This window comes from Globicephala melas, chromosome 9 (genome assembly GCF_963455315.2).
Source record: "Globicephala melas chromosome 9, mGloMel1.2, whole genome shotgun sequence".
In the NCBI taxonomy this organism is placed as follows: Eukaryota; Metazoa; Chordata; class Mammalia; order Artiodactyla; family Delphinidae; genus Globicephala; species Globicephala melas.
In genome coordinates, this window is record NC_083322.1 from 68900113 (window position 1) to 68927870 (window position 27758).

A 27758-nucleotide genomic window follows, 5' to 3' on the forward strand; every position below is an offset into this window, starting at 1 on the left:
CCCGGTTTGCTTTGTTGCATTTTGAAGTTTCCATGAAGTTCTGGAATCTCCTACTAGAATACTTTTCTTGGTGCGAATGATTTTATGTGGCAAGGGCTGTTCCAGAGAGAACCAACCCATAGCCTTGGTTTGTGCTCTAATTGCAATGGCCTTATTTAGGTCACCCTAGTTACAGACCAGGGACTGAGAAGCAAGAATCTTTAGGACTACTAAACTCTGAATACTGTCCCGAGTTCCGAATGGCTGCTGGTGAGCCTGCCGAGGTCAGGCTGATCCCAGGATGACAGGAGGGCCACTGCCTCTTGTGCGCAAAATGTTGCCACAAACACATTTTGTGTCCTCAGAGGAGGGTACGTTTCAAATCAGGGTCTGTCCTGGAGCGGTAACAAATGTCTGTAAGGCCAACTCAAGACTCCAGAGCTTCTTTCTTCTAAACCTAGCATTTATTAAAAAGCAGACAAACAAAAAACCTATTTTAAAAAATTCTTTCATTCTCTGTGGACTTATTTCGTTTAGAGAAATGTTTCTCAGAACATTTACCCAGTCAGCCTTGATGTTAAAGTTGAAATTTTAGAAAATGTAAGGCTAATACAAAGGGAAACAAAAAGGTTATAAATTCTGGAAATCCAAGCTCATATAGCTTAAATTCATTTCAGCTACTGTGTTATCTAAGCGACAGTGAGTGTGTGAAAACCAGTTATGCATGTTCAACCTAAGTAATATGCTGCTGAATGGAACCTTTCAGAAGAAAAAGAAACCAGAAGGGTGGCTTTTAGTTCTTAGTTTCTTCAGCCAAAAACCTCCTCCCACAGTTTTTCTAAATATTTGTTTAACCCTGTTTGAGTTTTTCATCCTTTTGAAAATGCACTGACTAAATATATGAAACTGTTTCACCATTTAGCTGGTACTGAGAAATTTAGAATCACGTTTTTACCTAGTATTTTCTAGGGGAAAACCACTTTTGGGCATCATGATTATACCAATAGGATCATTCACATATCGGTTGTTTTATTGCAATAAGGTTTTATTGCAATCGATTGCTTTATTACAATAAGGTTAAAGACCAAGTTGTCCAGGTTTCTGGATAAGTGAAGGGATTTGTGTAAATTTGTTCTGCACTTGGTATGTTTGGGTCTCGCAGTTCACTTTTACACCAGGCTCTCTATGCCAGATGCAATTACAAGGTGGGTTTTCAATGAATGTTTTCTAAACAATTTTAAAGGGGCAGTGCCCTTCACCCCACACCTCCACCTGACTCCAGAGGGAGAGGCAGGGAGAAAGAGAAAGAGAAAAGAGACCACAGCTTTTCATGTTGAAGTTTATCGGGAATGTCATGATCACAATTGTAGTCGTTGAAACAATGGGAAAGGGGAAGAGCAGCCCCCCCCTATACCATGTGCCAGGCTGCTTCTCCGGTCCTCTCCTCTGCTGAGGAAACTCAGCTTTTGGCATTCATTTTCAAAGAAGGGCTTGAGGGAGGTCCCTGTGAGTGAAAATATATGTCAAAGAACGGACTTTGACGTCACTTGGAGGGTGAAACCATTTCTGCTTGCTTTTGGGATCTTGCTTTTGACAGGTCGATGACGTCACGACTTGCCAGGTGGCCTCTTAGTAAGTTAGGCTGACTTCATCTGAACTTTGAAGTCTGCCTCACTGGTGGGGTGCTGGAAAGTTTCGTGCTTGCCTTCGAGCTCTTTCTCTTCTCCCTCCAGCTCCCATTCTCAACAGTGATTACTCAATACGAGGACCTCAGTACCTACTTAGGATTACTGAAGGCATCGAACCAGCAAAAAACCAAAGCAGAGATAGCTGGTTATAGGTGATCGTTTGAAGAAGACCACGGTTCTAAAACAGGTAATAAAGGTTTAGTCAGGTATGTTGATCATCTACGTAAATGACTTTTACAGATGACTTTTGTTACTCATTTTTCAAAGTTAGTGCTCTCCCTCCTACCCTCAGATAAAACTGATAAAAAAAAAATTAAGGTGGTAACATATACATAGAATAAAATGTATCATTTTAACTATCTTAAGTGCATAGGTAGTTCAGTGTTATTAAGTACATTCACATTGTTGCACAATTGTCACCACCATCCATTTCTAGAAGGTTTTCATCTTCCCAAACTGAAACTTTGTATCTGTTAAACAGTAACCCCCTCATTCCTCCCTCCCCTCAGCTGCTGGCAACTACCATTCCACTTTATCTGTATGAACTCGACTGCTCTAGATACCTCATCTTAGTGAAATCAGACAGTATTTGTCCTTGTGTGACTGGTTTATTTCACTTAGCATAATGTCCTCCATGTTCATCCATATGTCAGAATTTCCTTCTTTTAAAGGCTACGGAATATTCTATTCTATGTAAAGCACATTTTGTTTACACATTCATCCATCAGTGGCTATTTGGTTTGCTTCTACCTCCCAGCTATTGTCAACAATGGTGCTGTGAATGTGAGTATACAGATATCTTTTTGGGTACCTACTCAGAAGTGGAATTATCAGATTGTATGGTAATTCTGTATTTGTTTTTTGAGGAACGGTTATATTTTTTTCATAGTGGCTGTACCATTTTACATCCCCCCTAGGTTACCAACATTTTAATTCAGCTGTTCAAAATAATACTCTAGTCTTAAGGCATTCTTCCATTTCTCTCTCAAGATATGCTCTCACTTAAATTTATTTAAACACAAAAGAAAGATTGTGAGATGACAGTAAAGGGTTTGGTAGAAAGAGCAGGCATTGTTAACATTTCCATGAGCTTAAAACAACCATTTTTATGTTTGCAACTTCTCTTTCTAACCTTTGTTAAGTACACACGTACTGTAGTTGCAATTATAGCATAGAAATTCTTAAATTCTTTTTCACTTACCCTTTTTGTTTCTCTGTGTTGTTTATAACTTACAGATGACAACATAGTGCACTTTGTGTTAATTATGTATTCATTAGATTTGGAGGTGGCCCCTTTCTTTGGGTATGTTTAAATAATGTTGCCGTTGGCATCTTCACAGAACAGTTTCTCTTGAATGATTTTCTTAGGACAAATTCTCAGAAGTAGAGGAGACTGAGTCAAAGTTGATCAGTTTTTTTTTTTTTAATGACTATTGCTCTGTCACTTTCCTAAGGGAGACTCATTTTCCTTGCAGCCTTGACATTTGACTTCTCAGAGATGTATTTATATTTTAAAAAGTATATGGGTGGCTAAAATAGCATGTCATTCAATAAATTTTAAGCATTTAATCTTATTTCACATCAGCCCAATTTAAAAAAAAAAACTATTTTGCTGTACAATAAAGGAAACCTGAAGAGCTTAGAAGTTGTCTTTCAAAATATTTGTTTATACACGTGGAAACTGTTGTTTTCCTCCAGTTAACCCTCAGAGAGCTTTCTAAATGGGATATTTTACCTTTTTAAGTACATGTAGCTTACCTACTTACAAGGAGGGCACCCAGTCCCTCTGGTGATATTTTTGCTGAGGATTTATATGTCATTAAATCAACAACATAGGTTTCTGTTGCAGAGCTCTTTGACAGTACTGTGTGAGGGAAAAGTATTTTAAAAAGTATTAACTGGGGAAAGTTAATAATGCCATTCAGAAAAGGCTGTATCCAAACAAACAAACAAACAAAGTTAATTAAGACAAGCAATAGATAACCAATAGACAAAGCATTGCACAGACTGTCGCAGCCATTCGGGGACCAAAGAAGGCAGTGGGGTTGGGGTGACAAAGGAATTTTATCTAACAATGAACGTGAGAGTAAATATGTAGTGAAGTAGTGAATACATGGTTCTAACTTTTGGCAGCAGAATAAAGAGTTAAAAGTAGTTAACTGCTCCGCTATCTGATGGTACCTCCTCTCTCACCTCTTCCAAAGATAAGTAGTAACCTCTGATCTCTACCCCATGGACATGATGTCAGTGCCCTTTGCTCTTGACCCAGCAGGTCACGTTTGGGTGAAGAAGATGGGAACATATCAACTGAATTTATTCCCGGCCAGTACTCTAAAACCTTAAGAAAACAAATATATTATGAGTTTAATTTTCACAATTTCATTAGGGTGTGTTTAAGGATACAGATGTTCTTTGAATGACCTTACTTTTTTTTTTTTTTTTGTGCGGTACTCGGGCCTCTCACTGCTGTGGCCTCTCCCGTTGTGGAGCACAGGCTCCGGACGCGCAGACTCAGTGGCCATGGCTCACGGGCCCAGCAGCTCCGTGGCATGTGGGATCTTCCCAGACCGGGTCACGAACCCGTGTCCCCTGCATTAGCAGGCAGACTCTCAACCACTGCGTCACCTGGGAAGCCCTGAATGAACTTTTTTTTTTACAAAATTAGTCTTCTGAAGGAGAAAGCTACCTGCCAGAGGCTTTCTCAGAGAGCAAAATCTAAACTAAAACTGGATTGCTAAATTCAAGAGTGTCCATTGGGGTTTCTGGCCAGGGTGAGGAGGGGTGGTCTTCAATTAGGTATTGATTTTCCTGGGATGCCTTTGTAGATATTCTTTCACATTAGAGCGTATTGTTTGATACTTCTGTTGTTCAAGCTCATGTCTACTTTCAGTCACCCAGTGAGAAACTGTAGCGAGATGAGATGATAACTTTGTTTTTGGGCTTTGTTGCTTGAACTAGGTTTGTATTGTCCTCTTTTGGAACATTTTGTGTGTCTGAAAATCCTATTTGGTGAATGAACCGAATACCTTTTCTGTGAAAGACCAAATTGGGGGAAAAAAGAACAGTTTGAACACCACTAAAAGGATTTATTTTTAAAAAAATCATGGCTCACTATCGTAGTATAAGATATTGTTTTCATGCATGTATACTTAAGACAAAATTTAAAAAAAGAGCTGTTGTAACATGAACCCATCATCTAATCAGTAGGTTCACCAGTGCTTCTGCCTTCTCCACAGTCTTCTAAAATCTCCTCTGGTTCCAAGTCTCAAGGCCCAACACAAAGGGAGGAGCTTGCAGATTTTGTTTCCTCTCTACAATTCAGTCTTCAGGAACTTGAGAGCTTTCCTCATGTTGTCAAGCACTAGTGTGGGAAAAAGTTAGGAGAGTCAGCACATCATCAGAGATCACATTGATAGATATAGCATGAATGTTGGGAACCTTGTACATTTTTTTCTAAAAGTATGTGAAATGGCTTTTATTATTATAATCTAATTCTCTTCCAATGTTTATTAACTGCCTTTTTTTACAAGGCACGGTGATATTACCTGTGTGGAATACCTGCCTTTAAGGAACCCAAAGTCTTATTAAGATCTATACTGTTATCTCAAGAATGGTCAATACACTTGGAATGTGCTTCCCTTGGCGCACCCAGAACCTACTGGAGACATTGATAATGGACCGGGACATTCTTTCCTGCTGCCCAGACACAACCTCATAATCCTTCCCAGCATAACGTTCTAGGTTGGTGCCACCCAACGGAAATTTCTGTGATGATGAAAAATAGTCAGTGCCTATTCACTGAGTACTTTAAATGTGGTTACCGTGTCTGAGGATTTGAATTTTAAAACCTTAATTAAAACAGCTACATGTGACTAATGGCTGACATATTGGGCAGTGCAGGTCTACATAGTCACTAGTCATTGAGTGAATTGGTTCTTATGACAAGACTCAATTTTCTTCCCAGAAGGACTAATTAGATGTCACAGCTAGGTACAGTCTCCCATTGAGGCTCTTCATCTGCCTTGAGTCTCACACTTTTTTTTTTTTTTTTTTCATGTTATGGCGACCCCGGGGGAAGTCAGTATCTTGGCAAATATTTGGAACCATCTTTCCTACTGATCTTTAAAATTGAACTTGAATTCAACTTTAATAAGCTGGACTAAATGATTTCACTTTTGTTACTTGGAGAAAAGCATTGAACAAAGCATTGAGATTGCTACTATTGCTATTGTAATGGTACTATTACTGTTGCGCTCAGGTCTGTGGTAGAAGGAGTTAAGTGAGCCTAAGAGAAACCTGAAAAGGAGGTAATGTGGTCCTAGGATTCTCCTAGAGGAAAAGATACCTAATCTAAATAACTCATCTTTAATTGAGTTTTTAAAAAAGTGAGATCAATGCTTGAATGTAATTTGCTGGAGGACACAAGGCCAGTTAGGGTCAGAATGGTTCTCTGGGGTCTCTGAGCACAGCTTTTTCTCCCCTCCCCATGTGAGCTCTCCTTCCAGTACAGCAGTGAAACAGATGTTCAAAGGAGGTAACACTTACATAGAGCCATATCCGAAGGTTCGTAAGCATAGAGACGATTTGAGTATCTTCCAGTGATGTCGGCTCTAACTGTCAGGGATGGGTCTACAAAGAAAAAGCCAAAGGGAATGGAGGACTATGTTTCAAAATTACCCCTATTGCATGATGAAGCCTACATGTTTATCCACATCCCATAAAAAGAACACAATGTGTCCTGCTGGATGAGATTCTACTCCATCCAGTCTGCAACCTGGCCTCTGCAGCTGGTACCCAAAGCCAAACTGGGAGCATTCAACAGCCGTGCAGTGCTATTTGTGGAAAAGGTTAAGAACCCTGCTGTCCTATCTGTAGTAACCTGGAAATAGGATAATATACATTCTTGGGATGGTGTTTTGTTTTTTTGGTGAAAACATTGGCATTCTCTACTAAAGAATTATTTTAAATTTTTGAAATGATTATATTGTAATTGAAATATGTTACCAAGAGCAACCTGGATAATTAGGAACTCACATCAAATGCTAGTTTTCCAAACCAAAGTTTTTTTTTTGTTTGTTTTTTAAATGAATAAAAGAATGCAAGCCCTTAAGACCAGCCAAGGTGAAATAAGTGTGTAGTTTTTTTACTTTATTGTTAAGTAGCTGCATTTTAAAAATAGAGATTTAGGCATCTTCCCTTATACGTATATTCCTAAAGGTTTAAATCCTTTTTTGTGTGTGTGTGTTTTATATTTACTTGAAGTTATCAGTTAATGAGGAAAAAACAGGTATAAATAAGATGCATCCAGAAGGGAGGTAGTAGGATATGCAAAGGCCTAGCAACCTTGCCTTGAGATAAGTGATTGGAGGAGGCTATGGGCCGTGTCCTGAGAATTAGATGAGGAGGAAAGATGAGGCCCAGCCACATGGATGCCAAGTCTGTCACCTGAACTTGCTGGACAATCCCTGTCGTTTCAGAATGTTGGACTAGGACCAGCAGACTTAAATTACAGGACTTTCATTTGTTCAAGAAAGACTTAAGACCTACTCTACTTCTGCTCGGTGTAGAGGATACAGACACAGGGTCTCATCTTCATAATACAGTGACATCAGAAAAGCTTTTTCACCTCCCAAGCATTGGCTTACAGCCTCAGCTGCACAGTGGAGTCATCTGCAGAGCTTTCAAAGACTGCCACCTGCGTCCTAGCCACTGAGATTCTGATTTAATCGGTTTGAGGTGTAACCTGGGCAGCTTGACGTTTAAGATCTTCCAGGCAATTCACATGTGCAGGCCTCGTGGAGAACTACTGAGCCGGAAGGAGCAAGCTGCCTGGGACCTAGTTCTTATGACGAAAGGAATTGAACGGGGGTTAAAAAGCCCTTAGACAGGAGCACTCTGAAAAGAATTTCTGCACAGGGTGTGACTGGATGACCTATAAGGGCCCTTTCATTGAAGGGTCTAAATTTTCTAAATCGTAACAAAACCAAATCTGTAAGATTAGCTCTAGTTCAACCTTCCTCCTTTTCTCCCTTCACTTTTTCTTGCCCCCGTTTTATAGGTTAGTGTGAACTTGGATGCCTTACAGAGGTGATGTGCTCGATCAGAGTGAGCTCTGCTATGTGACGGATTTAATTATGGATTGCCCTTTTATCAGTATCACTTCGATCAAAGCCAAACTCAATTCATTTGTTCAGTCATTTAACAAATACTTATTGCGAGCCTACCACAGGGTCATGATGAAAATATGATGGTGAGCTGAAGAAGATCTAGTCCCTGCCACATGGGGGGCAATATTTATTCAACAATCACCCAATAAATACAAAATTAAAACTGAGGAAAGAGTGACCATTGAGAGGAACATGGTGCCACAAGAGCACATCGTGGGAGTTTGAGCAGGTCAGTGAATGACAGTGATTAACCAGGTGACCTTGGGGTACTGAGGGGGGAAGCAGAAAAGCTTTCCAGCAGAGGGAACGGCACGTGAAAAGTACCAGTGGCCGGAAGGAGCATGTCTCCTTTGATTTTTGTTTCTTTCAGCCCATATTCATAACTTGCCTAGAAATAATGATCAGAAAATGTCAGAAAGAAAAATCCAGCACAGGAATCAAAAGTTTGCCTGATTAAATATTTACAGACCTGATACAATTCAGGGACATGATTAATACGTTTAAACAGTTAACAGGGTGCTTCTTTCTCAGGTGTACTTGTGGCAGAAGATGAGAAGTTAGAATTAGCAGATGAAGAAAAAATGTCATGTATGGAAATAGGTAGAAGCTTGCATTTCCTAATGAAAATAGGTTGTGAAGCTGAAAGTTAAACCTCCCCAGTAGAGCTTCGTCGTGGCCTTGGCCATGGTGGAGCAGCACGTGATGGTGTGGAGGACAGAGGCAGAGATGTGGCGGCACTTGTGTAATGTTCAGGGTGTGTTTCATCTCATTGTCACTTTTACTTACCAACAAACATAATCCTGGGGACGTACTGGCCATCAGGAGAAAGGTGTTTGTCAGTTGTTTCATACTAAGATTTAAAAAAAAGCAGCTTTCAGTTTGTTTATATTCTTCAGTTATTTTCAAACTTGTTAAAACAGTGTGTCCATTCCTGGGCTAGGCATCTTTTTTTTTTTTTTTTTTTTTTTTTTTTTGCGGTACGCGGACCTCTCACTGCCGTGGCCTCTCCTGTTGCGGAGCACAGGCTCTGGACACGCAGGCTCAGCGGCTATGGCTCACGGGCCCAGCCGCTCTGCGGCATGTGGGATCTTCCCGGACTGGGGCACGAACCCGTGTCCCCTGCATCGGCAGGTGGACTCTCAACCACTGCGCCACCAGGGAAGCCCTGGGCTAGGCATCTTAAGACACTATAAGGCACATCTCTAACACAGAGAGTTTATAATATAGATGGGGAGGCAAGTTACATGCATGAAATAATAAGACAGAGCAGACTGTGAGGTAGAACATGAGGTAAAAAGCTGATGCATGTGGTGAACAAAGAGCCAGAAAACTCAGTAAGGGAGAATTTGGAAGGAATACAGTGTTTGGGGAAGGAGCTTGGATGAGGTAGGAGGAGCTAGCATAATGAAAAAAAAAAAAAAAGAAAGAAAGTCATTTTTAGAGAATCTGCAAAAACAGGATTATCTTGAGAATTCGTTTATCCATTTATCATTTTTTAATTTTCTTTGTTTAACAGGGAGATACAGGTAGGAAAAGGAATATTTAGGATCCAGGGGGTGAAATGTTATGATGAAGGATATACAGGTGCATTGGATGCCCAGAGCAGGACATTTAGCTTTATCTGCAGGTTCCGCTAGGACTTTCTGAAGTGGGTAAAGAGGAATCTTTAAAAAGTAAATAGGAGTCAGTTATATAGAAAAGGAGGTCACTCCAGGCAGTGGAGGGGGGAAGATTATACAAAGGTAGAGGAAAGGCCTAGCACTTTATATAACCAAGTGTTTGGATGGGACTAAAGGATAGGGATACCTGAGGCGGTAGTGAGAGAAGATGCTAGAAAGCTACTTCAGGGGCTGGCTTGTGACTGGCCTTGCACACCATGCCACAGTGTTTACGTCTGCTCATAAATAAATAAGAACCACTGAGACTGTCATACAGAGTGAAGTAAGTCAGAAAGAGAAAAACAACTATCATATAGTAACGCATATATGTGGAATTTAGAAAAATGGTACAGATGAACCTATTTGCAAAGCAGAAATAGACACACAGACATAGAGAACAGATGTATGGACACCAAGTGGGGAGAGGGGGGTGGGACGGATTGGGAGATTGGGGTTGACATAAAAATGTACACTACTACGTATGAAGTAGATGGCTGGTGAGGGCCTACTATATAGCACAGGGGGAAGAAAAAAGAAGGTACAATCTGTTTGTAGGACACATATGAAGTTAACCTTAGAAATGCATTCCAGTATACATTAGGGGCAGACAAATACTGTTTGATTCCACTTATGTGAGGTACCTACAGTAGTCAAATTCATAGAGTCAGAAAGTACGTTGGTAGATGCCAGGGGACAAAGGGGGACAGTGTGGGGAGGGGGGAGGGGGGAATGGGGAGTTAGTGTTCAACGGGGACACAGCTTCAGTTTAGGAAGGTGAAAAATTCGGGAGATGGACGATGGTAAGAGTTGCACAACAATGTGAATGTACTTAGTGCCACTGAACTGTACAATTAAATATGGTTAAAATACTATGTTGTATATTATGTGACTCTTATCACAATAAAAAGAAAAAGTATTAAGAAAAAAAGAACCACTGGAGGGGTGTTAGAGGCGCCATGATTGCAGTTTGGTTTTTAGAGTGATTACCCCCGACAATCATGTGGGATTAGATGGGATTTATTTTGTAGGCAGGGAGCCACTTAGTACTACTGCAATAAGCTAGGCAAGGTGAAAAACTCTTAGGCTAAAACAGCGGTCCTCAATTGATAGGGAAGTGACCAATAGCAGGAATATTTCAAAGTTAGAACCGCAGGGCTTCTTGACTGCCGGAGGTGAGTGGGAGGTTCACATCTAGAATAACACTCTAATGGAATAAGGAATAGAGAAAAAAGAGCTTTTTGAAAAACCTGGGCCTCGCTGATCAATTCAGTGTTGAACGTGTCGAGTTGAAGCTGATTACGAGATTTCTGGAACTAGGCTGTGTGCATAAGTTGGAAGCTGTTGCGTGTTTGGGGAAGATGTGGGAGTTATCGGTAAGCAGGCATTGATTAATGGCCGATGAAATTGTCCATAGTGAATATAAAATATAAAAAGAGAAGTAGGTCAAGTAGAGACTCATGAAGTCACTCATATTAAGGGGTAGAAAGAGGAAGCAGTGCCTTGGAAGGGGGGTGAGGAAGAACCGCTGGCGTGGATGCCCCTTGAAAAAGCCAACTTGTCAACCTGGAAAGAGGATGACAGAGAGAAGCTTCAGGGACATACAGTTAGGGAGAGTAGTTTTCTGAGTAGTTTACTGATTGTTTGCTCTTGGAAGGAAAGTGGATACCGTTTATATACCAAGCAGAAGAACTTGTAAAGGCAGAAAGCTTGACCATCAGGAGGGGTGGTGATGGTGAAGTAGGACGGGAAAGCATGAGGCCACAGCACGTGTGGAAGGATTAGATTTGGACGCCTGGAGAGCCATCTCTTCTGGGGAGAGACGGCACACGGACTAAGAATGGGTGGAGAGCAGCCAGGACTGCAGGCGAAAGGGGCACAGCAAGGAATTTTTAATGACAAAAACGTTCCACTTATTACAGCAGCAGAGAAATTCTGGACCACAGGAGAGTATTTTTCAGACAACTTAAAATTATTAATTGCTAAATAAAAATGTAGACATGCAAGAAATAAAATCTTTCCTCATTGTAATCTATGAGATGAGATATTTGGAGCACATCCCCGTTAATGCAGTATGATTAAGATGTATAGGGAAAATGAACCATCCATTTCAAATTGTAAGCCACAGAGAAATGGCAGGATGAAGAGTAAACTTACAACTAGATTGAGGAGGACAAACTGCTCTGCCAATTTCTGGATTTCTTTATTTTCAGCAAATGCCTTCTTTAAAGCTATAATGTAAAGAAAAGATTGTTAAGCATTCATTTCATCACCAGTTAAAACCATTATTCTCCGTTGGATTTGAAGTTGAACTATATTTGTAATATAATATTCAACTCCGCCCTTTCTGCAAATGGTTAGTGAAGTAATATCTAGGCCATTGACTAGCTTTGCTTCGCTACTGACCCATCCAATCATTCATTCATTCATCCCTTAATTTTTTTAACCTATATTTACTGAGTGGTTACTATGTGGCAGGACTGTTTCATGTACTGGGAATAGAGCAGTGGGGGAAAAAAAAATAATGTGCTTCCTTCATAGAGCTCAAATGCTTGTGTAGGAGACAGGTCATAAACAAGGAAATAATTTTAGGTGGAGATAACAGTACTTTGAAGAAAAATAAAGCAAAGCAAGAGGTTTAAAAGCTACAGAGTGGTTAGGGTAGACTTCTTTGAGGAGGTGACATAGAAATGAGAGGGTGCTGCATTCTAAAATGTTAGGGATATGTCACACATGGCAGAGGGGACTGCAAGAGCAATAGCCCTGAGCTGGGAATGGGTTTGGATGCTTTGAGGGAAAGCACAATGGCCAGGCTAGATGCAGTGGAGGGAAAACACGGCGAGAGTGGTAAGAAAGGAAAGGCAGCCAGGGGCCAGGTCATGTCCAGCCATTCGGGCCATGATCAGGAATCTGGATTTAATTTTACCTGTGATGAGAAGCCACTTGAGCACATGGGTGTTAGGATATGATGGCTTCCGTGTGGAGAACTGACTGTCGGGTGACCAGGTAGGTGCCTGTTACAGCTCAAGGCAAGATCTGAACTTGGTTTGGATGAGGGCAGTAGCAGTGAGGCAATCGGAGGTGGCTGGATTTGGGCAGGACCTACATAATATATGGGGCCCATTGCAAAATGAAAATACGGAGCCTCTTGTTCAAAAATGATTACGAATTTTAAGACAGCAACAACAGAGCTTTACAAGCATAGGAAGCACTGGGTCCTGTGTGACTGCATAGGTGGTGTGCCCATGAGGCAGGTGCTGGCTTTCAGATAGATGCTGAAGATAAAGCAATGGTATTTGCTGATGTATTGGATATGAGATGAAAGAGAAAACAAGAAGTCAAGGATGAATTCTAGAGCTTGTTTTTTCAAAATTTGAACCAATGGCTAATACAAACTGTGGAAATATTTGAAGTTACTTTAAAATATGTTTTTACTACATAAAATATTCTTTTAAATTCAGCTGTGCTAGGTGCTAAGGATGTAAAGATGAGTGAGCTGGACCCTGGCCCTAGAGCTAAAAGCCTATAAAGAAAATTATATTTAGAAGTATAAATTACCTTGACTGTGTGGGCATTCGTCCAAGTGATGAATAATCATCAAGGGTTTATTGCTTTAAGAGACAAAGAGAGATTGGATCATCTTTAATGAGGAGGATTTCATGTGTAGCTAAAGATCACTAGATGGTGCTCTTGAGAGCTTTGAGGGAATTCTGTAGAACTTGTCTTTACCTTGTCCTGGATTTGTGTAAAGCTTCTTCATATGTCTGAGTCCAGATGAGTTGATCGCCCCAACCTAGAACAAAATGAACCAGTATATTTAAAGTGATTATATTCTCAGGTCCAAAGCTGTTGAAAAGCACTGGTAAAGCTGGGATCAGTATATACTTGATGCTAAAGAAGAGCAAAAACCTCTAGAGAAAGCAGAAACAATGATAAACTTGTATCAATCTAGAACCAACACATAAAAAATATGCTCAGCACACAACTCTCGGCTCTGAGTGTTAAATCTTTACCAATTGAGTATAACTGGAGGCCGACAAGAAGCTGACTCCTACCTCTGGAGAGGGTCTGGGGCAGTTTGGGTTGAGAGGCCTTTGTGTCCTTCTTAGCTCCTGGTTTGACTGTGGTTTCTTTGGCCAGAGTGTAGGAGAGGGCCACAAGTAGCAAGAATGCTGACACTGAAATCTTCTCCATGGCAAATCTGATACGGAAGACAAACAGATAAGCAAAAAGTCAATAAAACAAAAGAGAATTAGCAGTGTTCGAAATCTTCAGATTGTAGCACAACCATGGGATACAACAGGAATTGAGGCTTGGATGAGATTGAACACGTGCAATTGGAGTCAAAAACTACCTTCCACAGAATTTTCCTAAGAATACATAGTATGAATATCTATCTACCATCTATCTATCTATCTATCTATATCATCTTCTACCTCTATATGCTATAGATAAAATATGAAGATCTCCATAGAAATCGACAATATAGAAATAGATATATTTCTATAGATATATATCTATATAGAAATAGATATATTTTAAGAAAATAAGTAGATAAATGTATATATTCTTATAGCTAAGGGAATTTGCTTTTAAATTTATATTTAAAAAATTGTAGTACTGGAAAACACCTTAAGGGTTATATCCTCTTTTCCCACCTCCCCACTGTCTCATTTTGTAGATGAAGAATCTGAAGTTCAGAGAAGTGAAGACTCATGAGATGGGCATAGAGCCAAGGCTTTTGGATTGTGCCGTTTTGCAATGCTGGCTCCCATCTTCCCATCCTGAAAAAATTACCCTAAACATACATACTTCTTTAACATTTTGTTAAAATGAGGACACTGCCATTGAAGAATAAGATCTGAGTAAAATGATTTATTTCATTTAGAAACTGCCAGCTTTATCTTTTAACTAAAAACTTGCACCCAGAAAACTCTCTCCCTAGTGTAATATTTACTCAAATTCTATATATTGGTTAAAATACATCAGTGCAGGTTTCTTTCAGTGAACTAATTCTTTGACTCTCAGTGCAGGCCTGTTAGGGTAGGTGGTTGTAGGTATGTACTTTAGTGCACAAAAAATATTCTATGGGACTCATAACACAGAGAAACCAACCCCATGGATGTCTCTTTGTTATTTTTTTTTCCTTCCCAGTATTCCAAATTTAATTCTCAGGGAATGTTACACTACTGTGAAGCAGATGCTTATGAATGGCAAAGTGAATGACAAGGTAATATCCATGAATGAGTGAGGAAGTGAGCTAGCTAGCTAGCAAAGTGAATCGCACTAGCCAATCACTAGGGTTATCCAGGGACCATAACATGCGAAGCTGGATACTTGGGATGCCAATAAAGCCAAAGACTGAAATTTCCTAAAAAGAAACACCTAACTCTAATATTCGTGTATGTTTCAAATTAAATCAACTGAACTCTGCAAGGGAAGCAGGATGGACCATCAATGCTTAGTATTTTTAGGGAGTAAAGTTTCTCATGTTCTGATAGAGCAAGTGGGAACCTTTGTTAAGCATTAGCCAATTCTAAAAAAAGACATTGCTAAGTCACCAAATCCAGATGATGCCTTGTATTAAACTGACCAATTATTACCTGTGTTATAGTACGTAGCCACACAACATCTCACTCAAAAAAGACAAAAGCCAAAAGACAGGGATACACTTTGTTCGTTTTCTATACCCATAAAGATATGGAAATGCCAATAACAATTTTTATTATCCAGCATTTTAAAGAAACAACTAAAGTGTGCTCCAAGTCTTCCAGCCTTTTTGGTACAAAGGCTTCTTTTTTTTTTTTTTTTTTTGTGGTACGCGGGCCTCTCACTGTCGTGGCCTCTCCCATTGCGGAGCACGGGCTCCGGACGCACAGGCTCAGTGGCCATGGCTCACGGGCCCAGCCGCTCCGCGGCATGTGGGATCTTCCTGGACCGGGGCACGAATCTGTGTCCCCTGCATCGGCAGGCGGACTCTTAACCACTACGCCACCAGGGAAGCCCTGGAGCTATTGATATCTTATACGTGTTTTATGGCAGAACGACTCAAGGGAGCCGAATAAAACTCCTGCTGTACAAACATCCTGCTCTGAACTGACTTTCTGAGATTCACTGTACTGAGTTTTCATTACTGAATAGACTGTGATCTGCAAACTGCCTGCATAAACCACCTCAAAATAGAAAGCTAACCACCGAGGACATTGATAATTTGGAGACACACACACACACACACACACACACACACACACACACATCCTTCAAAACCAGAACTTCTCACTTTTCATTATATCTCTGTCTTCTTATCTTTAGCAAGGAATGCCTTGCAAGAGGTTTCAGTGTCCCTGTTCATAAATGCCTCAGGAAAGCAACCAGATCTCTCCTTGTACAGCCTATCCCATGCATTTAAAGATTGAAGAAGCAACAAGGATATCTTTATATTAGACACAGAAAGAAAACTGTTTTCTGATTTGCAATAATATTCTGAACCGTAATTCCAAGCAGCCAATCTGAGCTGAGCTTTCACAGTCCTGCGGGTCTTTGCTTTGCCAGTGGGAAAGAAATAGAGCATTAGATGGTGATCAGGGCTCAGTAACTAAGACAGGGGACCCTGGACCCTGTGCCGGGCTTGAAAACTCCTGGAGTTCGCTCACTCTTAAACCTTTCATTTCCTGACCGAGAAAGCGTTACCTTCAACCAGCTCCGGAGCATAGCTCTGCCAAAGAGAGGTCCCAGTAAGCCTCTGGTGGAAATCCCATGATTCCTTCTCCAAATCCCATTTCACTGCCCATGGAACTACCCTGCACTCCTCTGCCTGTGGATTGCCTGCAACTTTACACAGGAATCAAAGGCCAAAGCTCATTCAATAAGTGCCCTTCCGACACTGCTGTCAGGAGCCTTACCTGGATTTTCCCACCCACCTGTCTGTGTGAGCCAGATGGCCTCAATGCAGTCCAAGCTTCCTAGTATGCTGGCTCAGCCCAAGCCTGTATTTATGTACCTGAGCACACCTCAATCCCACCCACTAATCCCATATTCACATGTTGCAAAGTCCGAGAGGAACTATTCTTTTCCCAAGTCTTCCCTGGGCTAAAGAGTTCCTTGTTTTTAAGAATAAGGTTGCAAAGGAATGCCTTTCAGTATGCCTGTTTTTAACTGTTTGTGAAAGTAGATTGTTAAGAGATTGAGAAAAGATGGGCAGAGTGCCAAATCCAGGTAAGCTTTAACTGAAGACATTTGATTTGCCTGAAGGCTGATTTGTCTTTTTGTGATTGGATGGAGTTTGTGGTTTGTAGAATTTTTTTTTCTCCCTCCTGGCAAGACTGCCTCTGTTTAGTTGGAAACACACAAGAGGTGATACACAATTCTAACCCCTACAGTCATATAAGCTGCTCTCCTCCATTATGGTATAAATTACTTTACACAACGTACTTCCTCTTTCTGGCAAACGAAATGTATAGTCACTATAGGTATGAAAACAATCCAAACCAAGCATTCACATCATATTTTAAAACTAAGGAACTTATTGAAAAAAGATATCCTAACACTATGAGTTTTTATTAATTACCTTGCAGCAACTTCCCTCCAAAGAATTCAAAGGTATTTCACAGCTATTCTTTTATTTAATGGCAGACTTTCGTGCTAGGCCTGCAGGAAAGTATTTACATCATTTTTCAGACCTAGAAAGTAAGGTCTGCAACTACTTTCTCATCCAGGGTTATACAATTATTCGCTCAACATTTTAAGACTGGACTTGGGTTTTCTGTAAAAAAATTTTAATCCTGTGTTTTGTTCTTTTTTTATATATAAATTTTATTTATTTATTTATTTTTGGCTGTGTTGGGTCTTCATTGCTGCACGCGGGCTTTCTCTAATTGTGGCGAGCGGGGGCTGCTCTTCTTTGCGGTGCCTGGGCTTCTCATTGCGGTGGCTTCTCTTGTTGTGGAGCACGGGCTCCAAGCACATGGGCTTCAGTAGTTGTGGCTCGCGGGCTCTAGAGCGCAGGCTCAGCAGCTGTGGCGCACGGGCTTAGTTGCTCCGTAGCATGTGGGATCTTCCCGGACCAGGGCTCAAACCCGTGTCCCCTGCATTGGCAGGTGGATTCTTAACCACTGGGCCACCAGGGAAGCCCCCTGTGTTTTGTTCTTGAAACTATGCACAATCCTTAAAAGTTCAGAGTAGAGAAATCTTTAACAACAGAAAATTAACTAATGGGATGCAAGCCCTATAAAAATAACTTTTGAAATGAGTTAAGATAATATTTCAAAACATTTTAAAGTATTTAAATTTTTGGATAGAGCCTTAATTTCTGCAGGCAAAATATGAAGTGATTCCCAAAACGGTAAATTTTCATTAGAAATGAGTTTACAGAGATCATTTCTTTAGGAGTTTGAGTGAAAACAATGATTTGAGCTCAACTTTTAAAACTGATAAGCCTTTTATATAGACTCAGTCTATTTAGTCTTTAGAATAGTCAATTCAACCCCCTCATTTTGCAGATGAAAAAAATGTTGTTAAAAAATAAATGACTGTGTGAAGATCTCACAACTTGTTAAGGGCATTGCTGAGACCAAAGCTGTGGTGTCCTCTAGTCTGTCACCTGCTAAGAATGGAAAGTAGGTAGCATGTGGGCTCCATAAGATTCTTGTCTCAGTCCTGCATCCTGTGTTCACTTGCTGGATGATCTCAGAGACATCATTTAACATATCTGAAACTACAGTTTCCTTATCTACAAAACGGGGATAAGATTACCATACATGTCTGTTTTGAGTACGTTGAGATTTTAATGAAATAAGAAATGGGAAAGTACTTGGTACATTCATTTGCTAGGCTGGTATATAGCAAAATACTATAGACTGTCTGACTTAAACAACAGCAACTTATTTTCTCACAGTCCTAGAGACTGAAAGTCTGAGATCAAGGTATCAGCGAGTTTGATTTCATCTGAGGCCTCCCTCCTTGGCTTCTAGATGCCACCTTCTTCCTATGTCTTCCCACGGTCATCCCTCTGTACCTATCTGTGTTCTAATTTCCTCTTCTTGTTAGGACACTAGTCATCTTGGATTAGTGCCCATCTTAATGACATATTTTACTTAATTACATCTTTAAAGACTATCTCCAAATATACTCATATTTTGAGGTACGGGAGTTAGGATTTCAATGTCTGAATTTTTTTTATTGTGATAAAAACAGATCATGTGAGATCTACCCTCTTAACAAATTGTTAAGTGTGCAATACAGTATTGTGAACTATAAACATAATGCTGTATATCAGATCTCTAGAACTTGTTTCTTGATGTTTAATTAAATGAAATTAAAATGAATGGATTAAATTTACCCCAATTAGGTAAATTTAATCCATTGATTACATTTCAGTATATTAAATTTAATATATTAAATAGCTGCTTGTACAAAATTCTTTAATGAAATACCCCTAAGTATCTTTACCTACATTTACAAATTTAATACCAGTACATCTAATTCTTTTAAACTTTTTTTTTTTTTTTGCTGTACGCGGGCCTCTCACTGTTGTGGCTTCTCCCGTTGCGGAGCACGGGCTCCGGATGCGCAGGCTCAGCGGCCACAGCTCACGGGCCCAGCTGCTCCGCGGCATGTGGGATCCTCCTGGACCGGGGCATGAACCCGTGTCCCCTGCATCGGCAGGCGGACTCTCAACCACTGCGCCACCAGGGAAGACACCTTTTAAACTTTTAAAATGTCCAACAGGGCAGATTTGCAAACGTAATTACCAAAACTTTTCTAAGCACTTTAGCAATTCTTGTAAATATCATAAATTAAAATTACTGATTAACAATTCAAGTTATATTAATCATGTAAATTTTGCTCACAGCCAAATATATTATGATTATCACTTTCAGAATATGGTGAAAAAAGTATGGTGCTTTGGACAATAAATTATATGGTCTAGATAATAAAATCTACCAATGTTCTCTGCAAAAAAAATTTGCCTGTACACACACACACACACAATTTTACAATTATTTCGGATATCTCATTTATATACTGAACTTAATCCGAGGAGCCCTTTGTGGGATCTGTAGACCCAGGTTTTAAAAAAACTCTTGCTCAAATGTTCAAACGTCTCTGTGTAGCCATTTTCAAAGAGCCCACCGCTTTAGAATTTAGCATTTAGCGCTCTGCCCTTGTTTTATAGCACCTCGTATTTCTTCCCGTCTATCAGCAGTTTTATACTGTGGTCTAAGTTGGAAAGAATCCTAGTCTCACAGTCATTCAAGTCTTTTGTTGTCCCTGAATAAAGGCCCACAGTTGGAAATCCTTTTAGATCGCAGTGCAGGTGGAGATTATAAGGAAGGAGGAATAAAAAGTAATTTATAATGTATGAACATCCAAAGTGGATGAAGTGATTTCCCCACAAACTCTGTCTTTCAGAAGATGGGTATTTATAAAGGGAGCACAAACATCATTCTTTGGAGTTTGAAGGGAATAATCTCATGACTCCTTAGAACTTCCCATTGAAGTGATTTGCTGCTAATGAATTTGGATAGGTGGGAAATGGGTCATTTAAACAAATATATCTGGATCTGGTAACTAGCTGTATTTGAAAGAAGGGTTTCACATGCATTAAGGAGACGTGTCCTTAGCAGTTGGAGTCTGACCCTAGAGTCAATATTGTTACATGACCTACACACTCCTTAGGGCGGAGCCGTGAACAAGCAGAGATGCTGTTGAAAGCTGTCATTCCTCCTTAAGGATGCAAGTGACTTTTTAAAATAGCCTAATCCTACCTTCTGAGGTAGGTTTACTTTGGCTTAAGCTTTATGAATTTCTTCTGATAATCTTTTTTTCACCTTTACTAGCAGATTGTGAGCAGATTGTGAGCAGATTGTCTTGTGGTCATGACAAGAGTTTTCTATCTTATTATCTAGCCATCTGTATACTGAAATTGCTGTTGTTTTGTGAGGGATAGTGGTAAGTGAATACCAATGTAATACGGAAATAAATACATTACATATTAATATCATCATGGTAAATATAACACATGGTGTACTGTTACATCGTGTAATATAACACTTCAAAGTTTGTCAAGCTTTCTTGAACAAGAAAAAAGTATACATTTTCATATTTTGTATGCACAGTAGAAAACACACTTTACTGTTTAGCAAATGGGCTCAAAAAAAGTGCTTATGATTTTCTAATTTGACAAACAGTAATAAGTAACTTTCCAAGACCTCAGTTTTTTTGTGCATATAATTGAGTCTGTTTCTTGAAAGACGAAAAATAATCTGTGATCTGTGATTCCAGATTTGCTTTGATTCTGCTTGTGTGTATCTTTTATACCAATTGATTCCATTATACTGTTTCTCCAAATGAAATAATTGCTTTCAAAAAACAGTAATTTTGGGGTTTTCAAAAAACTTCTATGATTGTTATTTAAAGAAATACAATCGCTTTCAGGAATTGATCTTCTGGGGACACTTTTTACTATCCAATTGTTATGTCTTATCCTTAAAGTTAGCTACCAGTGAGAGAATAACACGTACTTGTATTCTCAGTATTCTTCTGTTTGCCTGTGTTTTCCATATGACTCATTCTGTAATAACTATTCTCATAGTCCAGAGCAATAGGTCAGTCCTGAAAGCAAACAGAAAAGAAACTTGTCACATTTACTTTCTTCCTGATTTCTGTAAGACCTTGTCATCATTTCAAGGCTAAGCTGTGCTGTGTTCACCATATTACATTTTTTCCTAATCTGTGCTTATAGGAAAAGATACATTTGTTCATTATGAATAGGCTCTTAGACTCCACACGATGTGGAAAAATGTGGTCCAGTTCAGTGAATATTTAAGACATAATTTTAGAAGTGTGTCAATTACAGTTACATCAGTTTTCTATTATTCCTATTTCATGTTGGGTTGCAAAATAAATGTCTCTTAACACAAGAAATTCTGCCAACAAATTACTATAAATGTTAAAGCATTTGGTGGATTTGGTAAATCTCCTGAGGCTATAAGGATGGTTTGAGGGATATTTGAATTTCCAGGGCACAGAATGCAGATACTCTATAAGAAGATTTCCATATGGGATCATTCAGGTCACTTTGTGAATTAGAATTAGCACCAGGATGATTTTTGTTTTTTAAGCATCAACATAGGAATAGGATTTTTTTTCAAATGAGTACATGGACATCTTTTTATGAGTTAAAGTTTAGTCTTAGCTGTTTCATTTCACTAGCCCCACTCAGGCTCATTTTATACTGGTCTTAAATGAAAATCTTCACTTCTTCACAGTTCTTTCAAACGAGCTTTAGGTAACATGTCCAAAATGTATAGCATTTACATCTCGGATTTGTTTAGAAAACTGGGATCAATGAATTTCTGAAGATGGGGAAAGAACATAAAACAAAGCTGTGAAAATATTTAAAATGTCTAAAATCGTACATTTTAGTGTATGTCTTAAATTGTTATTAACTCTGGCTGTGATTTCTGTAGTTTTATTATAGTGCTCAATTATTAAGCACGATACCCTTAAGATATAATTGGCCACTCGTGTTCTATATCCTCTTTATTCCTTGTTGTAAATTCGTTTCTGTCGTTAAACCACTTTCCTTGTAGCACCATTTGTCAACTTTTATCATAAGTTTTTCCTGCATAATTTTGCCTAGTAGAGTCATTTAGATAGCTCAGTGCTACTGGACGATGGAGAAGTGGATAAAAGGGCCTAAAATGATTGCTTTGGGATTTCTAAACTAACACATGAATTTTAATGGAGACTTTTTTCCTACAAAATTACTCTCAAAAATTTCACAAATGAAATTTTTATTCCTGGTGGTTTTGGGTGTTACTTTTGTACCTATTTCAAACAGTATACGTTACTGAATTTTGGCAAAGCTGCCTCCCTTTGTTGACTAACTACATGTTCTGAGCTAGAATAAACCAGAGACCATGTATGAAATAACATAATATTTATTCTGTCACATGTGATCCAAGAAAGATTAAACTTCAAAAACGAATCCCCAAAGCATCTCAGAAACAAGAGTACACCTCCTGAGATCTTGTCGCTCGGAAACACTGCAGGTTTCGGTGGAACGAAAGATAGATCTAGTTCACAATTTTTTAAAATAACAGCTTTCACAAGGGAGTTTTGCACACCTTCTCGGATTCTGACTTTGTGGCCACTGGAGGCACATTTCAGGTTAGGTAATAACACCACACAGATTTATTAAGCTCAGAAGAAGGAAGTTACCAATGGGAAAGTGGAGCCCAGGAGGCCAGTTGGTGCTTGCTAATTGCTAGAGTTCTGGAGTGCTGGATAAGTACAGAGAGTTTTATATTTTATTTCCAACCACAGGTCAGCGCCAAAGATATGGCCACAAAAATGCTTGTTATCTTGTTATCTGAAATCCAAGAAAGAAGTAGTTCCAGGGTCATACTTGTACTCAGTGCTTAATGCAAGAGGAGAAGAAATGAAATAGTGCTTCCTGCACCTAATGACATGACCCGGAAGACCCTTTGCCCCTTTTTATACCTTCAGCATCTGTCTCAGCAGCTAGACTTGCTACCCTTGAAGTGCCTCTTCCCAGGATGCCTGTGTATTCACTAGGCAGAGCGCTATATTATGACAAGAAGTTGTGTAAATCAGAACTGAGTCAGGATTCTCCTATGTTGTTCTTGTGTTAGCATAATGCCACTGGGGCTTTCAAGAGAAATATTGTGTCTTCTTATTGCTAGAACTGGGGCAGGGTGCTGTCCTTTTGATATCCTGGGGAAGTTTCCCTTTTATAGAATGTAAATGCAATCATTCCAAGTCCTCCCAGAGAGCACCAGGGTGCTACTCCCCTTTCCCAACCCCATTTCATAGAACTGGGATGCTCTGATCATTATTAATGGTTTTGTTTTTCATTTCTAGAAGTTTTATTACATTCTTTCTTGATCCACCTGTTTATTTTTATAGCATTCTACCCTTATTATTTCTTTCCTTTTAACCATTTCTTTAATACTAATTTGATTGCCAGTGCTAAACAAACCTACTTGGTTTGCTTGTTGGCTCTTCTTGGGGGGCCGCATTTTGTTTGCAATGGTCTATACATTTTATTTTTGAAATCATCTCTCCTAGGGGTTATTTTTCTGTAGGAGTCCAGTGTGCTGGGTCGTATGCAAGTTTTTAGAGAGGATTTTTGAATTTGTATCCGGCAGGTGCCTGAGTGATATCTCTGATCCGGGACCATTTTTACGTTACTTGCTTTCCTCTAGAAGATTCCAGCACAATGAGGATGGTGTAAACTTCATTTCCACACCCACACATAGGACAGGTGTAGAATTTTCTTTTTTTTTTTTTTACACGACCAGGTTTCTTTTCTTTGGATTTTCTGTACCAGGTCTCTGCATAAAAATTGGTTTCCTGTGTTTCTTGGCCACAGGGTGGAATTTTCTAAATCCTTTCCCCCAGGGCCCTCGTTTCAGCAGAGTTCTCTGTTTTAGCTCTCTTCCTTGCACCAAAATCACATTTCCTAAACCCATTTGGCCCTTCTGAATGCTCCTGGAACTCTCAGTTGGAGATGATAGGATATAAAGGCAACCCCGTCTCCTGCAATCTTCAGGTCTGAGTTGATTTGTATTCATGCAAGCTCTTGTAATTCCTTTTCACTCAGTACTTGCTCCCTGGAAATGAGAATCAGCAGAAAGAGTGTTGTTTAAGCGGTGATTATTGCCATGGTGATGCGGGAGTGACTTTATTTAAGGTCCTGTTGGAGCCGGACTGGTGGAGCCAATATGGATTTTACTCATATTGATTGGTGAGAGGGAGACTAAGGAAGGGAAGTAGAGGAGGTGGGGACCTGGCAGCAAGCCTGGGGTGATTCGGGTGGTGATTAAAACTGTGCTGGCAGCAGATGGGTACCCAGACAGAGGCCTGATTAGGGGTGGGTAGAACAACAATGCCATCTAATTCTTTCCGGAGAGGTTGGAAAAGGGCTCTATTTCCTGCTTTTATGTATTTATCCTCAGAGTGAGAAGTGATAGCATTCAGAATATGTGTGCCCCTGCGTAAACATCTAAGAAAAGAAGCCGATGGGACAAGGGGGTGAGTTAGAGTACCGTGTACTTCCCAGGATGTGCCATCTTTATTCCAAGAACACTGAGTGTTTAATATTAACCATGTTCGTAATATTGTATATCTAATATACTATCCAAGTGTGTGTGTGTGCATACGTGTATACACATAAATGTATACATATATAATACGTATCTATACGTGTGTATATATCTACATATCTGTATCTATTTGTATATCTATATATATGCACATACGAGGTGGTTAAGTATCTTTGGTGGTAATGAAGCTTTAGTAAAGGTGAAGGATGCTTCATTCCATCAAAAAATAATTGTGACTTGCTACCATTTCCAGGCACAGGAAATTCAGCAGTGACTAAAACAGAGAAAAATTCCTAGCCTCATGAAATTTACATTCTAGTGCAGAAAGGCAGACAATAAATAAAATAATTTAGCAAAACATAAAGCTTGTTAGATGGAGATAAGTAGGATGAAGGAAAATAAAGCCAGTGAGGGGACATGGAGTGTTGGTGGAGGGCTCCTGTAATTTAAATAGGATGCTGAGGGAAGAGAGATTGTTTGGGAGGGAAAACTTACTGGTAATTTTTAAAACATAAGGATATAGCAACTGTGAAAACTGGTCTTGTGTTGAGCTGTGGTCATCCATGCCCTGCTTAGACTGGACAGTCTGCAGCACTGCTGGACAGTATGATGCAGTGATAAGAGCATGGGCCACAAAGACAGCACCTGGCTTTGAATCTTGGTTACTAGTTGAAGGACCTTAAGTAAATTTCTTAATCTCTCTGTAGCTCTGCTTTCTTATGGGTAAACTATGGATAAAATAGTAGCTACCGCACAGGGTGTTTTAGAAGAAATGAGTTCACATTTTAACGTACTAAGAACAGCAATACAGGCCTGGGACACAACAAGGCCTCTGCAAATGTTACGTATTACCCTAAGCAACAAATTCATTCCCCTCTTCTAGCCATTCCTTCTCTCTAGCACACTATCTTTATTGACAACTTCTACTTGCTTAAACAAATAACACAACTTCCTGCACCTTAAGAACAATCTGGAGGCTGTAAGAGAGAAATATATGGGCAAAACCTCTAAACCCTGGGAAAAAAGTTAATTCCCCCAAATGTTAAGTGCTATAGAAATTTCTGGATTTCTGTAGCTTCTAGAATTTAACTTTTATGGATGTTACTTAACTGTCTTTTGGTCTGTCTTTGTTTACAGCAGATATTTTAGTAAAAAATGATTACAAGCAAGAATATGTATGTGTATATAAATAATATTCTCTGTGCCTTCAAGTCATTTGTAAATTAGAACTTAATTTTTATCTCACCTGCATCTGTAGAGGATTTTTGGAGTCTGTCTTAGAATTTGTAATATACAACATAAAAGGAAGCTAAGAATGTGTGATTGGCTCAGAAGCTATGGTACTATTGTAGACTTGTCCACTTCCACTACATCTGTAATATGAGAATCACTAAACTGTCTGTGAATAAGCTGATTCAATGCATGCTTGAGTTTGCAAAAAATGCCACCCTTTGTAGTAGTACAGCTGCTGCTATCAAATAAAATTTGGTCCAGAGTTTGCATAATGGAGCTTATGATTGAGGGAGGACAAAACACAAAAATAGTTAGCAAAAATTGGCAGAAATTTATGGTTTCCTACAAGAAGTGTGTGTGTGTGTGTGTGTGTGTGTATTTCAAAGCATAGCATCAATATATGAAAATCAAGGGAGTCTAAAATATTTTGCAGGAATCTCTGAAAGATCCTGTGGTGGGAGAGAAAAAGTAGGCAGCCCCAGTCTCAATCAGAACAACTCTCATTTTGTGTGCTTACACAGTGGGCTTCCAAGTAAAAATTTCTTTAGAGCAAAATGATTTTAGGGACAAAATATTTGAAAGCCACTGGTGTAGACCAGGCTTTTCATTGCCACTCTATTTCGTCCACCACTGAATGGTCAGCACCTAGCACGGTACCTGGAACCCAGAAGAAATTCAGTAAATATGTAGTGAGTGACTGAGGGGAGATGGGAACATGCACACCAGCCATTTGTTGGGAGACTCATATGGTTCAAGCTGGGCTTTTAAGCAAGATGAATAATCTGTTATACTGTTTCGAAAGGGGAGAGAAGGTAGTGGAGAAGACGGAGGCTGTAGATGAGGCTTTAATGATGGCTTCAGTTGGGTTCAATGACACTGGGTTGTGCCAGTGGAAATGAAGAGCAGGGGACAGAGGAGGTAGAACAGACTGGGCTGGCATCCAATTTGATGTGAAAATGGAGGAGATGGATTTTACTATCAGAGTTTCGAGCCTTAAAAAGCTAAGAGAGGGGCTTCCCTGGTGGCGCAGTGGTTGAGAGTCTGCCTGCCGATGCAGGGGACACGGGTTCGTGCCCCGGTCTGGGAAGATCCCACATGCCGCAGAGCAGTTGGGCCCGTGAGCCATGGCCACTGAGCCTGCGCGTCCGGAGCCTGTGCTCCGCAACGGGAGAGGCCACAACAGTGAGAGGCCCGCGTACCGCAAAAAAAAAAAAAAAAAAAAAAAAAGCTAAGAGAAAGGCAATAAATATGGGATGGGTGTATTGTGTTCAAGGAGTGGTGGAAAATAAAGACTGAAAACTGACAATGAGACCTGGCAACAAGGAAACCCTTGACTAAATCTTTGAAAGAACAGTTTCTTTTATAGGAACTTGCTTATATTTGCTCTGTGCAGTTCAAAGACTCAGACCGCGGAGCTCAGCCACATCCTGGTTTCCAGGACAAATCCTGGCCTCAAATGGGAGGGAAAAGGGAGTCTTAGCTGAGCACACTGACACTCAGAATCAAGTCACGTTGCTTTTGTTGGTCTCTAATCTTGTGTCCTCACTGATCACTGGACTTGTGCGTCATCCCTAACACATCGTTTCCGCAGGTTACCTTGATTCTGCCCTGTGGATTTCTGTGTTATTTTCTATCTTTAAATCTTCATTTAGGTGCCTTTGCCTAAGGTTCACCTCCTGCCTCGATTGCCCTGGCCCCCAAAACAGGGCATCAGCCTCGCTCTTCTAGTCCCATCCTGGAACTGGCCTTCAGTACCTGGGGCTTGTCGCTCTGCTCAGCGAATCCCCTCGTGCTGGCTGTTGCAATCTCTGAACATGGCCTGTTGCTGAGTATTTGCATGCTGTGTTTATTTGTTAGGGCATCCTGGTCTTCCACGATAGAACTCTGTTCTGGAAGTGTTTGACT

At 39.9% G+C, this 27758-nt stretch overlaps 1 protein-coding gene across 1 annotated transcript; it reads right to left on the reverse strand.

Moving 5' to 3' along the window:
- Window positions 1–4917: 4917 nt before the first annotated feature.
- AGR2 (anterior gradient 2, protein disulphide isomerase family member) lies at window positions 4918–13683 on the reverse strand. The gene is made up of 7 exons (XM_030857135.3): window positions 13545–13683; window positions 13219–13282; window positions 13048–13100; window positions 11647–11720; window positions 8621–8684; window positions 6213–6296; window positions 4918–5028 (listed from the first exon to the last, which is right to left on the reverse strand). The coding sequence occupies exons 1-7, from the start codon at window positions 13681–13683 to the stop codon at window positions 4979–4981; spliced, it is 528 nt and encodes a 175-aa protein (XP_030712995.1). The 3' UTR covers window positions 4918–4978.
- Between the last annotated feature and the right edge of the window lie 14075 nt (window positions 13684–27758).

What these genes read in the sequence shown, in the direction of transcription:
- AGR2 (XM_030857135.3), bottom strand. Translation starts at nt 13,683, where the DNA reads ATGGAGAAGATTTCAGTGTCAGCATTCTTGCTACTTGTGGCCCTCTCC. An exon ending in GCCCCAGACCCTCTCCAGAG is followed by an intron (nt 13,283 to 13,544) that starts GTAGGAGTCAGC and finishes ATTTTGTTCTAG; the next exon opens with GTTGGGGCGATCAACTCATC. An exon ending in CCCCAGGATTATGTTTGTTG is followed by an intron (nt 6,297 to 8,620) that starts GTAAGTAAAAGT and finishes TTTTCTTTGTAG; the next exon opens with ACCCATCCCTGACAGTTAGA.